The 13074-nt window shown below is 45.3% G+C and overlaps 1 protein-coding gene across 3 annotated transcripts in view; it reads left to right on the forward strand.

Annotated features, from left to right (window-relative positions):
* The window catches only part of DGKA (diacylglycerol kinase alpha), an 87365-nt gene that overhangs the window by 62807 nt on the left and 11484 nt on the right, over positions 1–13074 (forward strand). For all 3 annotated transcript variants that reach the window (XM_081950120.1, XM_081950119.1, XM_081950121.1), the window contains exons 10-16: positions 26–114; positions 2594–2713; positions 5111–5209; positions 7865–7948; positions 9966–10039; positions 11169–11243; positions 11343–11428. In XM_081950120.1, the coding sequence (XP_081806246.1) occupies positions 26–114; positions 2594–2713; positions 5111–5209; positions 7865–7948; positions 9966–10039; positions 11169–11243; positions 11343–11428 (627 nt within the window). The remainder of the gene's footprint in view (positions 1–25; positions 115–2593; positions 2714–5110; positions 5210–7864; positions 7949–9965; positions 10040–11168; positions 11244–11342; positions 11429–13074) is intronic.

Raw genomic sequence — 13074 nt, forward strand, 5'->3', positions numbered from 1 at the left:
AATCCCTCCTCCTTTTCGCCCACAGTCTGCAAGTACATCGTACACGAGCGCTGTGCTCGGAAGGCTCCTCTCAGCTGCATCAGCACCTATGCTAAGAACCGCCGTGACACCAATGTGAGTAACCCAGCAAGGACGGGTTCTGCACCCATCAGCCAGATTTCTGTATTTCTGCCTTCCTTATCCGGGATTTCTGCTCTCTCTCCCATTTCTATTGGCTCCTTCATCTCCCCAACCCCTCCCTTCAATCTTCTAAGAAGTCTAGGTGGCATGCCCGTTTCTAGTCCTCAATATGTGAGGTCAAAATAGCCTTGTTTGGTTCCTTTTTACTTCGACTCTTTGCCCTTCCTTGGCTTTGATATTAGTGTCATAACCACCGCTAGAAGTCTTTTGGAGGAATGGATGTATTTTCCAGCTTACATTGCATGCTGAGAGACATTATGTCTCTCAGCATGCAACACAAGCTGGAAAATATATTCATTCCTCCAGGAGACAGGAAAAAAGTTGATGGCAACCAAAAAATATAATGTTTTTAAAAAAGACAAACCTGCCTAAATTAATATTTCATTTAAAATTACTATATTTTTCAGAGTATAAGACCCTCTGAAGTATAAGACACACCTAGCTTTTGAGGAGGAAAACAAGGGAAAAAATCTGCCTCTGCCTCTGCCTCCCAACAATTTGCCTCCTTGCAGTGAACAGCCCATTTCAGCTTCAGCAGTCTGATTAGCACAAGCAGCTGATTGTTGGTTGGATCAGCCTCCCGATGATCAGCTGTTTCAGGCTGCAGGGATTGCCATAACCTATTGCTGCCTCCATGTGCCCCATTTTCTGCCCATTCCTGGCAGCAGGGATCGGAAAATGGGGCGCGCAAAGGCCGAAAATGAGGCACGCGGAGGCCAAAAATGGGATGCGGAGGCTGAAAAAGGGGTGCGCAGAGGCGGCAATAGGCAGTGGCAATCCCTGCAGCCTGAAACAGTTGATGGAAACAAGAGGCTGATCCAATCGACAATCAGCTGCTTGTGCTAATCAGGCTGTGCTGAAGCTAAAACAGAAATAGGCTATTTGCTGTTTTCTGCAAGGAGGCAAATTGCTTAGAGGCAGAGGCCAAAGGGTGGGGGCCAGCGGATGGGCGGGGCTACATTTGGTGTATAAGATGTACCCAAACTTTCACCCTCTTTTAGGGGGGTAAAAGTGCATCTTATACTCCGATAAGATCCGGTAAATAAAAGATATAATGTTTTTGGTGGTGGCTAATTAGGTATTCATTATATCTAGCTAGCTAGCTAGCTAGCTATCAAATTTATTAGCCATCCATCTTACCATAAGGTAACTCCAAGGTATTTGTGGCATGGTAACAGATAAGAAACCTTATGTATTTTTGCTACTGCCATGTTTTCTCGAAAATATGACATGTCCTGAAAATAAGGCCATGCCATATTTTTCAGCTGGGCAAAAATATAAGCCCTCCCCCGAAAATAAGCCCCTTGGACAACCCCCCCCTCCGGCCAGGCAGAGCACCACTCACCAACCTAGCGGTATCCCGAAGGCGCCAAGCCGTGGGAACTGGGGAGGGAGGCAAAGGCGCTTGCATTGCTTGGCGCCTTCAGGATACCGCTAGGTTGGTGACTGGCACTGTGCCCAGCTGGAGAGGGAGAGAGCAGCCAAGAGAGCAGCCACCCAGCAACCCCAAAACAATAAGCCCTCCCCCGATAATAAGGTTCAAGCCATATTTTGTGGGTCAAAAGAAAATAAGACCCTGTCTTATTTTGGGGCAAACATGTTATTTTTCAAATTATAGGTAATGTTCAACTTATGACCATAATTGGGACCAGAAATCCAATTGTAACAGTTATTATAATCATAAGTTGAGGCACCCATGTAATGGGAAGTAATTTTCCAGCCTTTTTCATGGCGGTCATTAAGCAAATACTGCGGTCATTAAGTGCACCCATTCATTGAAATGAATGTTTTTGCCGGAAACTGGCAAAAATCTAGTGTGAATTGTGGTAGTGTGACTGCACAATGCCGCGATAAAGCTGACTTACTCGATGTTTGGTCACATGACCATGGAGAGGGACAGGACAACCGTTTACAACAGCTGGGGGTCTTTACAGGCTGCAAAGCGCACATTTTGTGGCTGTGCTTTTTCAAACCGTCATAAAACAACCCATCATAAGTCAAGGAGCAATGAACTCTCAGTAGCAAATAAAGAGGCCAGGGGAGCCAGGGTGTGGCTGCCAGTTGCCCACCCATGCTGTTGTCTAATCCTGAAGACTTTATAGTGAGTGATCAAAACTTCAACTTGTGCTATGGAGAACTTACAGTATTCTTACTCTTAACTAAATTGCCTGTGAATGAAAATGAGAATGTCAAAAAAAAAAGAATGTGAATGAGAATATCAGGAAGACCGCAGGAGTTCCGTTTCCCATCCCTTCCCTTGTCCCCGTTTCAGTTTTTTAAGCCTCCCTTTTGAAGAGTGTCAGTAAGGTAGAAACTTGTAGCCTGAGGGCTGAGGTTCTGCTGCTCTCTCTTTCTTTCTCTCTCTCTCTCTCTCTTCCCCCGGATTTCATTATTCCTCACTTCCCTCCTGTAGGTGCAACCACACGTTTGGGTAAGAGGAGGCTGCGAAGGCAATAAGTGTGACAAGTGTCAAAAGAAGATCAAGAGTTTCCAGAGTCTCACAGGCATGCACTGTGTCTGGTGCCATCAGAAGGCAAGCTACTTGTGACTCCATGATTTGATTTCAAAGGGGATTCTGGCATCAGGAATCAGGGGGGGAGGGGCTTTTCATTAGATGGCTCTTATTCAGTAGGTATTGTGTTTGTTTTCCTGAAAATATGACCTAACCCAAAAGTAAACCCTAGCTTGATTTTTATATGTGTGCCCAATATAAGCCATACACCCCCCCCCCCGCCAAAGTAAGCCCTAGTTAAGACCCCACCCACTCCGGGATGCACAGGGTGGTGTGAGGCATACGGGTAAAAATTAAGCTAGGGTGAGGATGGGTGTGTGTGGAACTGCCCTACTTACCAGGCCTTGCACACCCCGACACCTGCCTTGCTGGCCCACTTCTGCGGCTCCTTGCCGCTGCTTGCACGCATCACCCCCCCCCCCCCGCCTGCGCTTTGCTGTCAGCATTTTGCTTAGCAACTGAGAAACAGGCTCCAGATTGAGGTGTGTGGAGCCCCCTGGCCTCCTTTCGCCATCAGAGGCTTTCTGGAAAGGACTCTGCAGCTGAGAAACAAGGTCCACATCAGTGGTGGGTTATGATCGGTACGCCCCGGTACGGGCGTACCGGTGCCTGCCGGGAGCACCGGGCACCGTTCCGGTATGGTGCTCTGGAGGGCCCACCCGCCTGCCCAATCTCCTTACCGGTATTTGAGCTCTTTAGCGCTTCCGCGCATGGAGCGTACGGCACCTGCGTGACGCTCCGCTGAGCACCTGGAGCATCGCAGAGGTGTCACAGAGCATCACAGGAGGTAAGGACACATGCACGCACATGCTGCGCATGTTCAAGTGGTGGATGCTGGGCCCCGTTGCATAGTACCGGTTGCACTGGGATCCGGAACCCACCACTGTTCCACATTGATGGGTGCGTTGCCCCCAATCTCCGTCTCGCTGTCCGAGGAAGGGGTGAAATCCTCCTGGTTCAGCCCGGTTTGGCCGAACTGATAGGGACAATTGTCCTTGGTTCTGCGAACCGGTAGTAAAAAAAAAACCCAAAACTTCTGAGGATCTCGCGCCTCAGCTGTGAGCCACACGATCATCAGAAGCTTTTCCCCCGCTTTTTAAAGCATTTTTTTCAGGTGAACTGTCAGGAAAAAAATGCTTTGAAAAGCGGGGGGAAATCTTCCAATCAGCTTACAGCTGATCCACGCGATCGTCGGAAGCTTTCCCTCCCCACTTTTTAAAGCATTTTTTTCCTGCCTATTTGCCCAACAGGAAAATTTGGAGAAACACTATTGGAAAGGAGGATTTAAATAAGGGTTTCAAAAGAGCAGAAACCATGTCTAGTCTTTGCCTATTCATAGATTAACTGTCCAAGATTTGTGGTGATCCAATGGTAATTTTGCCACAGCGAAGATAACTTTCATGAAATCTGAAACTATGTTTCCCCATTTTTAGAGATATCGTCTACACAAATGTATTTTTGAGATTGTTGGGATTTTTCAGTTTATTTCTCAGGTCATAGATTCCCATTGTTTTGAATACTGACTCTTTCACGGCTATAGTTAGATGTGGGGTTAGAAGAGCAGAGACATAAATGAGGCCATTGTTTAACAAGTTGCCTTTACAAGCCATCTTTTTTGCAAAAGCATTGAATTTGTTTTCGTATCAGCATACTTACGTTTTTATATATGGCGCATATAGAGTGCAAATCTTCAAAGAGCTTGCTATCATTTCTTCCAAAATTAGAATTTAGTTTTTTACGCACAAAACAATTTTTTTAATCAACTCAAAGTAGGGGGAGGGGGGTCCCTTGCCTTGTGATACAGAAGCCAAAATTCTAAGATGTGGTAGTCTGCCGGTTCACCCCGGTTCAGGCGAACCGGTAGCGGCGGCAGGGTGGGAAGCTCCGCCCAGATGTCATCATGGACCAGTGGTGGGTTCTGGCTATCCCGTTGCAACCGGTATGCTGCAACAGGGCCTGGCGGTCACCACATGAACCCGCGCAGCGTAAACGTGCGTATTTACCGCCCGCGACGCTCCAGCTTCTCGGCGGAGCATCGCGCAGGCACCCTATCGGCTCAAATAGCAGTAAGGAGAGCGGGCAGGTGGGTGGGCCCTCTGGAGCACCATACCGGAACAGTACCTGGTACTCCCAGCAGGCATTGGTACGCCCGTACCGGGGCATACTGGTCATATCCCACCACTATCATGGATGCTCTGTGCATGCACAAAACCACCATAAGCGAGCAAAGCAAGTGAGCGCTTCTGGTTCCGAACCGGTAGCAACGGTAAGAGGAAACCATTATTGTGTTGAACCCAAACTGATGTTCCCTGGTAGAGGGAAGGCAAATGCCGCCTGGGATTTTGGGGGTTGTTTGCCCATTTTCATTGCCTTCGGTGAGGCATTGGGAAACCCTTGCTTTGTATCTTAATCTTCTAGATTCATGATGAGTGCCTACCTCTCATGCCTTCCACCTGTGACTGTGGGAATCTCAGAGACCATATCCTGCCGCCTTCAGCAATCTACCCCGTCGTGCTGGTGAGAGCAAGGAGCCTTTTGAGACAGTTATTATCATTGGCAATCCTGTTATAGAAACTTAAAGGCAGTGTTTTAAGAGTTTGCATTATATGTAAATCATTGCCTGAGGGATCCTGGGTGCTCTCTGCACTTGGCTGTTTTCTTGCAGACACTTCATTACCCAAACTAGGTAACATCCTCAGTACCTAGTCTGGATAATGAAACTTTGGCCAGAAAACAACGACACCCAGAGAGCACCGAAGACCCCTCATTTCAAACCTGAATTACAAATATTTGCCTTTATTGAACTCTGCGTTTGCCAATCTGAGTCATTTTCAGATGTGTGGACTTCACCTCTCAGAATTCCCTAGCTAGTCGCACATCTGAAAGTAGCCAAGATTGGGAAACACTCATATACAGTAGATCAACTACAAGGGATTGTACAGAGATGTTGCGCTATAACATCTGTCACTCAATAGCAGGACTGGTGAAAGGATGGATGATGTTTGTCAACCAGCACAGAGAGGGGGAAACAGGCAAGCATGCTTATTCAGGTATTCAGGTTACAGATCTTCTCATGTTGTTTTGCATGTGCTTGGACTGTAGCAGAGATATTTAAAGCACACTCTTACCATATATGTGTGTGTGTGTGTGTGTGTGTAGATAGATAGATAGATAGATAGATAGATAGATAGATAGATGATAGATAGATAGATAGATAGATGATAGATAGATAGATAGATAGATAGATAGATAGATAGATAGATGATAGATAGATAGATAGATAGATAGATAGATAGATAGATAGGATAGATAGATAGATAGATGATAGATAGATAGATAGATAGATAGATAGATAGATGATAGATAGATGATAGATAGATAGATAGATAGATAGATAGAGAAAGAGAAAGAAAGAAAGAAAGAAAGAAAGAAAGAAAGAAAGAAAGAAAGAAAGAAAGAAAGAAAGAAAGAAAGAAACAGAAAGAAAGAAAGAAAGCCTTTGCTAGTTCTTGGGAGGAAAGAAAAATCCTTAGTTGGGCAGTGTCTTTATCAGGACCAGCCCGAATGCCAGGGAAACCTGGAATGTAAGCTTCCGAGCGCTCCAAAGCTGCTCTTCAAAACGGTACATAAAGCAGCTGATGGAAAAGGGGAAAAAAACTAAAAAAGAAAAGAAAAACAGGGCTTCCAGTGAGTCATTTATCATGTTGATGCACTGCAAGAGATATTTTGGTCTATTTCCTCTTTTGGGTGGAATGGCCCAAAGCTATTTTTAAACTGTTCTAGTTTCATTCCTTTGAGCGGTCCTGTATGTGTTGCCCTTGCGAAGAATGTTATGTTTCTTTGAGATTCAAATTGCCTTCATCCTGTGCCACTTACAGGGCAGTTGAATCTACAAGAGGAGAATCAGAGGGAGGGCCCATAGCTCAGCGATAGAACACATGGCAGGCGTTCAGAAAACTCCCTGTTTACTTCCTAGTGTTCCTTGAGAAGGTCTACAACATTCCGGGAGGCCAGAGGTGTACAACCTTGGCAACTTTAAGACGTGTGGACTTCAACTTCCAGAATTCCCCAGACAGCACCCCTGCTGTAGTCTGAGCTATACTTTGACTCAGAATAAAGCAACTTCTGATATTCCTCCCAAGGAATCTGCTGTAGAAGCATATGCATCCTGTCTTTGACGTACACTCAAACCCGTTTTCTATTTTGGGAAGTGATCTAAAATGCTTTTGGGGGGGAGGAAATTGCCAATTGTGGAATGCCCCCAGTGGTGAGCTTCAAAAATTTCAGCAACGGGTTCTCTGCCCAGTTGTTGGGTGGGCGTGGGCATGGTGGGCATGGCCTAGTCGACCTCCTCAACCATGGTGGGGGGCCATTTTCACCTTCCCCAAGCTCCAGAGGTTTTGCTTGAGCCTCTCGGAGGACAAAAACTGCCTCCCCTGGGCCTCCAGAACTTCCAGGAGGCCCGTTTCCCCCCCCTCTCCGACCCTCCACACGGGCCTTGCACTTACCTTGCATCCAAAACGGGCCACGTGGAGACTCCTGGGAGGGGAGGGGTGGAGTGGGCAGGGCCAGCCAGTGGGATTTGGAGGTTCTCCAAACCGGCCATAACGTTAGCTACAGGTTCTCCCGAACCCAGGTGAACCTGCAATAGCCCACCCCTGAATGCCCTCCCCCCATTTCAGAACAGCCTGTTGATTAGATGAGCTGAGCTGAGTTTGCATCAGTGAAAGGCTAACCCCAGGCTGCTCCTTTCAGCCATTTCAAAACAAAGAGCAAAGACTTCAAGAAAGGTTTGAGCCATCATCTTGTTGGGAAACAAAATTCCTCCAAATCAAAAGATACAGTCTGCTTAAAGGAAGGAGGGAGGGAGGAACTGGTCTATCCTTGTTCTGGAGACCTGCAAGCACCTAACCATCAAGAGAGGAATGTCTATGGAGATTCTCAGTCATCCAGGCCATGGTCGCCCCAAAGGTACTTTGAAGAAGCATCTTGGATGAGAAGGAAAAGATCTTCAAAGAAAAACAAGAAAGTACAGTTGCCTCTTGAAAAAGCACCTTTGGGACACCAAGAGAGGAGATGTTTTTTTATAGGCATGCCTGTTCCTATCCCAAAAATTCTCTCCCAGCTCTGATTTGTCTCATCACCTGCTCATCTTTCTCCCATGTGTCACAGGAGCGGCAGAACAGCCAAAAAAACGGGACCCCTTCAGATGAACCAGCTCAGCCATTCACTACTCCTGAGGGACAGGCCTTGCGGGTGAGTCTGGGGTAAAGTGGACAGAGCTGGTTGTCAGCACAGGATCCCTCATTGGAGCACTTAGCTCTCTGAGCACTCCCTGCTGTCTAGGGTTGAGGTGAGGATGCTTCCAGTAGCCTTTGTCTTTTAAATACAGATGGATTGCTGTTCTGACCCCCCTCTCCACGCCTATGAATAAACCAGAACACAGGCTTGGCTGTTTGCCACTTTTTAATTACTGAGATAACAAATCCTTTGGCTGAGAGCCCAGACAACTCACGTTCAATAGAGCAACCCAGATAATTCAAATGAAGCAACGCAGATCGTCCAAACGAGCAGACACGGCTAGAATACATAGATTTTCTTAACTACTAATTCAAATGGTTGTTTCCTGTAAATGTCCCCTCCCAACGCCTCACCTATAATCCCTCTTGGGAGGGGCCAATCCACAACCACCTGTGCTTAATCATCTTCTGTGCCTGCGGAGTTGCTGCTTCCGTTTCTCAGCCCTTCTCAATCTAGCATCAGGGACAAACTGCCTTTGATCCTCCCCACTGCTCCATGCCTCAGGCGCCTCCTGGTGGCCAACCAGCCTCTCTGGTCCCTGCTCTGAGTCTGAACCCTGCACAGGGTCCTCCACATTGTCCAGGGCAGACTCATATGGTTCCTCGCTATCCGAGTCCATCAGCAACTCAACTGGATCCTGCTGGGCCACAACAGATTGCTGAATCTAGTCCTGATGTGTTTGTTCTCCTATGTTGTGCCATGTATTTATGAAGTCGTTGTTTCAGGCAATTTAACATATGTGCACACTTCAAACCCAAGAATACACTAAGGCAGAAGCTTGTCCACCCCAAGGATCAAACACTCCAGACAGAAACTGAGCAATGTGGCATGTGCAGATATGTACATTGGAGAAACAAGACAACCACTTCATACGCGCATGGCACAACATAGGAGAACAAACACATCAGGACTAGATTCAGCAGTCTGTCTGCATTTAAAAGACACAGGACACTCTTTTGAAGACAACAAAGCCCATAATTTGGACAGAGAGGATCGCTGGTTTGAAAGAGGGGTCAAAGAAGCCATCTATGTCAAAATTGAACAGCCCTCTCTCAACAGGGATACGACCTCATCTCTCTCCAGTCCACAACGCAGTCCTTTCAACAGTTCCAAAAAGGCTCCACAACCATTTGCACCACTCAGGTGTCCCTGAGGACACAGATAAACCTCCAGGTGACCTTAACAACTCCACTTCTCCTCTTCGGCCTTAGAGGAGAGGGTGAAAGAGGGATATTCAATCCATCAAATTCAAATGTGACAAATTGTGCAGGTCCTGATATTGCTCAACTGCCGCTTCCAGCACTCCTAACCACCTTGGCTGATAATGAAGGCTGCTGGGAGTTGTGATTCAGCAACACGCCTACAAAAAAGAAGGGCCAGAGGGAAGGGTGAACGGAAGCCCCTCCCTCCCATCCAGCTGCCTGTCAATCCCTGCTCTCTCTCCTGCCTTTCTGTTTGGAAAAGAAACCCATTTTAGAACATTCCAGACCTCTTCTGAAAAACACCCTGTCATGGTTCAGAAGCAGCAAAGTAGCCACTCCGCCAGAGGCAGCTGCTTCTCACTGCAGTGAAAGGTTTATCAGATCAGAAATTGCAAACACCGGGCAATTTCTGGTAGGTGCATCTGGGGATTAATGTTCCTAGATATTTGCAGAATTGATTTTACTTTAATCATTAAAGGAGACGCACGCATTTATGCTGAAAGCTGATTGACTACATTCATAGCAATAAGGAGAATTGCTATGTGCAGCTTGGTACCCTTAGTCCCCCTCTGGGAATAAAGCTTACAGTAAATCCATGTAGCTGCATGATTAGACTGATGTCATTTCTGGCCACCCAGCCCAATTGACCCCCGTTTTCTATCTCTGTTTGTGCTGTGCTGTATCCCAATCTGCATCCTGTTGTCACAGTGCAGGGCAATCAGAGTTGGCCATTTACCAAGGCTATTTGTGTTTCTAACCCCTTTCCACAGATCAACCCTTTGCCTGACACACACCCCTTGCTTGTCTTTGTCAATCCTAAGAGTGGTGGAAAACAAGGAGAGAGGTGAGAACGGAGTAAGGTTGGAAGTGCCAATGTGGGAATAGGGCAGCCTAGGCGCCGTAGGATGACTTAAGCCAACTTTGCTTTTGAATCCAAGCAAAACAAGTTGTTTTCAGGACATTTTTTCCCTCTTACGCTCCCAAATGTTTCTCTTGGATGTAATATAAATCCTGAAACTGCCTATATAATGCCATGGGTCCAGTATTTTATATATAAAATATATAATTTATATTTTTTTAAATTTAATTTTGGAACCTCAAAATTAAATTTAAAAAAATATAAATTATATATTTTAAAAAGTTTGGGGTGATGATTAAGGTACCAGGCTAGAAACCTGGAGGCTGTGAGTTCTAGTTCAGTGGTGGGTTGCTGCGGGTACGGCCCGCTACGGCCATACCGGTAGTGGCCAGGAGCAGCTGAGAGCATACCAGTACGGTGACTCCTTTGGCCCACCCGCCCACCCACGCTCTATAGCTGTTTTTATGGGAAATGGCAAAGTGTGCATGCACGCACAGTGTGCGGCGCATGCGCAAGCCCCAACAAGCAGGTGGTTGTCACAGGGGCGGTGGATTGTGCATGCATGCGCAGTGCATGTCCGGCGCGTGCAGAAACAGACTGTAAGCAGCGTGCCAGTAGCGACAGTAAGAACAACCCACCACTGTTCTAGTCCCACCTTAGTCATGAAGCCTGTTGGGTGGCTTTAGGCCAGTCCCTCTCTCAGCCTGAGGAAGAAGAAAACCAATGGTAATGGCTTCTGAAATCTTGCCAAGAAAACTGCAGGGACTACTGCAGGCAATTGCCAGAAATTAACATTAACATTACATTTGGCTGAAAATTTGCAGGTTTTCTGCAGAGAGGTTGCTGAAAATTTACCGAACTTGGGACATATTTAATTTTAAATTTGTGCTTAAAAAATGTTGGCCGCTGTTGCTGAAAAGGTGGCCAGTTCTGATGTAGATTTGGTTTGCCTTTGTGTGTTGGGAAGGTTCCCAAGGGACCTAGAATTGATGAGATCCGAAGGCCCCTGCATTCCTGTTTGATGGGATGCAATATTTATTTCTCTGTCAAAATGGATTTCTAGTTCAGATTTCACTGCGGTGGGGATTTTTGACTGGTTATGTCTTGTTGCTAGAGTGCTGCGGAAATTTCAATATCTGCTGAACCCACGACAAGTTTATAACTTGTTAAAGGGAGGCCCTGGACCTGGGTGAGTTAATGTGAACTTTTTGTACATCAATCTGATGTTCCTGTATTTCACATGTTCTGCAGGATGAGTACCTAATTTTTGTGTGTGTTTTTGTCCTAGCCTCAATTTTTTCCGAGATATACCAAATTTCCGTATCCTAGTTTGTGGGGGTGATGGCACTGTGGGATGGATCTTGGATGCCATTGGTAAGTATTATTTATATCGTTTCATTAAATATTTTAAAAACAGAATTAAAAACTAATACCAAATAATAGAAACAGGGAATGGGGAGGGGGGGGGGAGGAAGAAATCAAAGAAAAAGCTAAAAGTGCAAGAAAGGAAGCAGAAGAAGATACAAAGAAGTAGCTGCCAATATTCTTTATAGCAGTTTTAAGTTTTAAGAACAATTATGAATTTATCTCTTACTCTATGGTTACAACATGCCTCTGTTCTTTCTATAATCTGTTCTGTCTAATCATCAAAACCACAAATCATAAAATTGTTTTTTTTTTCTTTTTCATGCAAAAAACATCTATAAAGAGTTTCCAGTCAACCATAAACATAGATACTGTGTTTTCTTTGTTCAAAGAAGTCAAATTAAGCATCCCTGCGTGTTTTATCATCATTAATTATGACTTCATTGTGAATAATGCAAAGTCTTTCCATTTTGGGGCATACAATAGCAATAGCACTTAGGCTTATACACCGCTTCACAGTGCTTTCCAGCAATCTCTAAGCGGTTTACAGAGTCAGCCTATTGCCCCCAACAATCTGGCTCCTCATTTTAACCACCTCGGAAGGATGGAAGGCTGAGTTAACCTTGGGCAGGTGAGACTCAAACTGCCAAACTGCATAATCTCACTGCAGTTATTATGAATAAAACAAAGTTCCATGACTTTTTTCCAACTGTTTGTCCATCAATCCCAAAAGGAAAACCTTACACATCCACCAAACATGATAAAATGTCACTTCTTGTTGTTCACATTTCCAAAACAAACTTGAAGTGCCTTTATATATTCTAGACAATATCTCTGGTGACATATATCAATGCTGTGATACTCTATAAAAATGCTCATTAAAATAATTATGCTAATTCCATTTCTTTCAACCATATATTTTCCCATTGTTTCATCTGTACATTATAACCAAAAATGTTAGCCCACTATTATACATTCTTTCATTTTTACTTCTGTTTCAAATTTCAATAAAATATGTTCATTATTTGTGCACATATCCATTTCAAACTCAGTCTTTTGTCTATATTAACTCTTTCTAACATTACTAAATAAGAGAACCCTGACACCTACAGGTGAAACTCGAAAAATTAGAATATCGTGCAAAAGTTAATTTATTTCAGTAATGCAACTTAAAAGGTGAAACTAATATATAACTTTTGCACCTCATTTGGAAACCAAGGACCCAGAGTATGGAGGAAGAATGGAGAGGCCAATCAAGCACAGTAATCCCACGGTCATTGAACCAGTTTTTGGTGCTTTTGGCAAAAGTTGCTCTCATCAGAAAAGAGGACTTTGGACCACTGAGCAACAGGACTTTGGACCACTGTGCTTCATTAAGACCAGGGTCAACGCAGCCGTCTACCAGGAGATTTGGGAGCACTTCATGCTTCCTTCCGCAAACGAGCTTTATGGGGATGCTGACTTCATTTTCCAGCTGCCCACACTGCCAAAAGCACCAAAACTGGTTCAATGACTGTGGGATTACTATGCTTGTTTGGCCAGCAAACTCGCCTGACCTGAACCCCATAGAGAATCTATGGGACATTGCCAAGAGAAAGATGAGAGACATGAGACCGAACACTGCAGAAGAGCTGAAGGCCGCTATTGAAGCATCC

Source organism: Natrix helvetica (assembly GCF_964273705.1).
Source record: "Natrix helvetica genome assembly, chromosome: 1".
Taxonomy (NCBI): Eukaryota; Metazoa; Chordata; class Lepidosauria; order Squamata; family Natricidae; genus Natrix; species Natrix helvetica.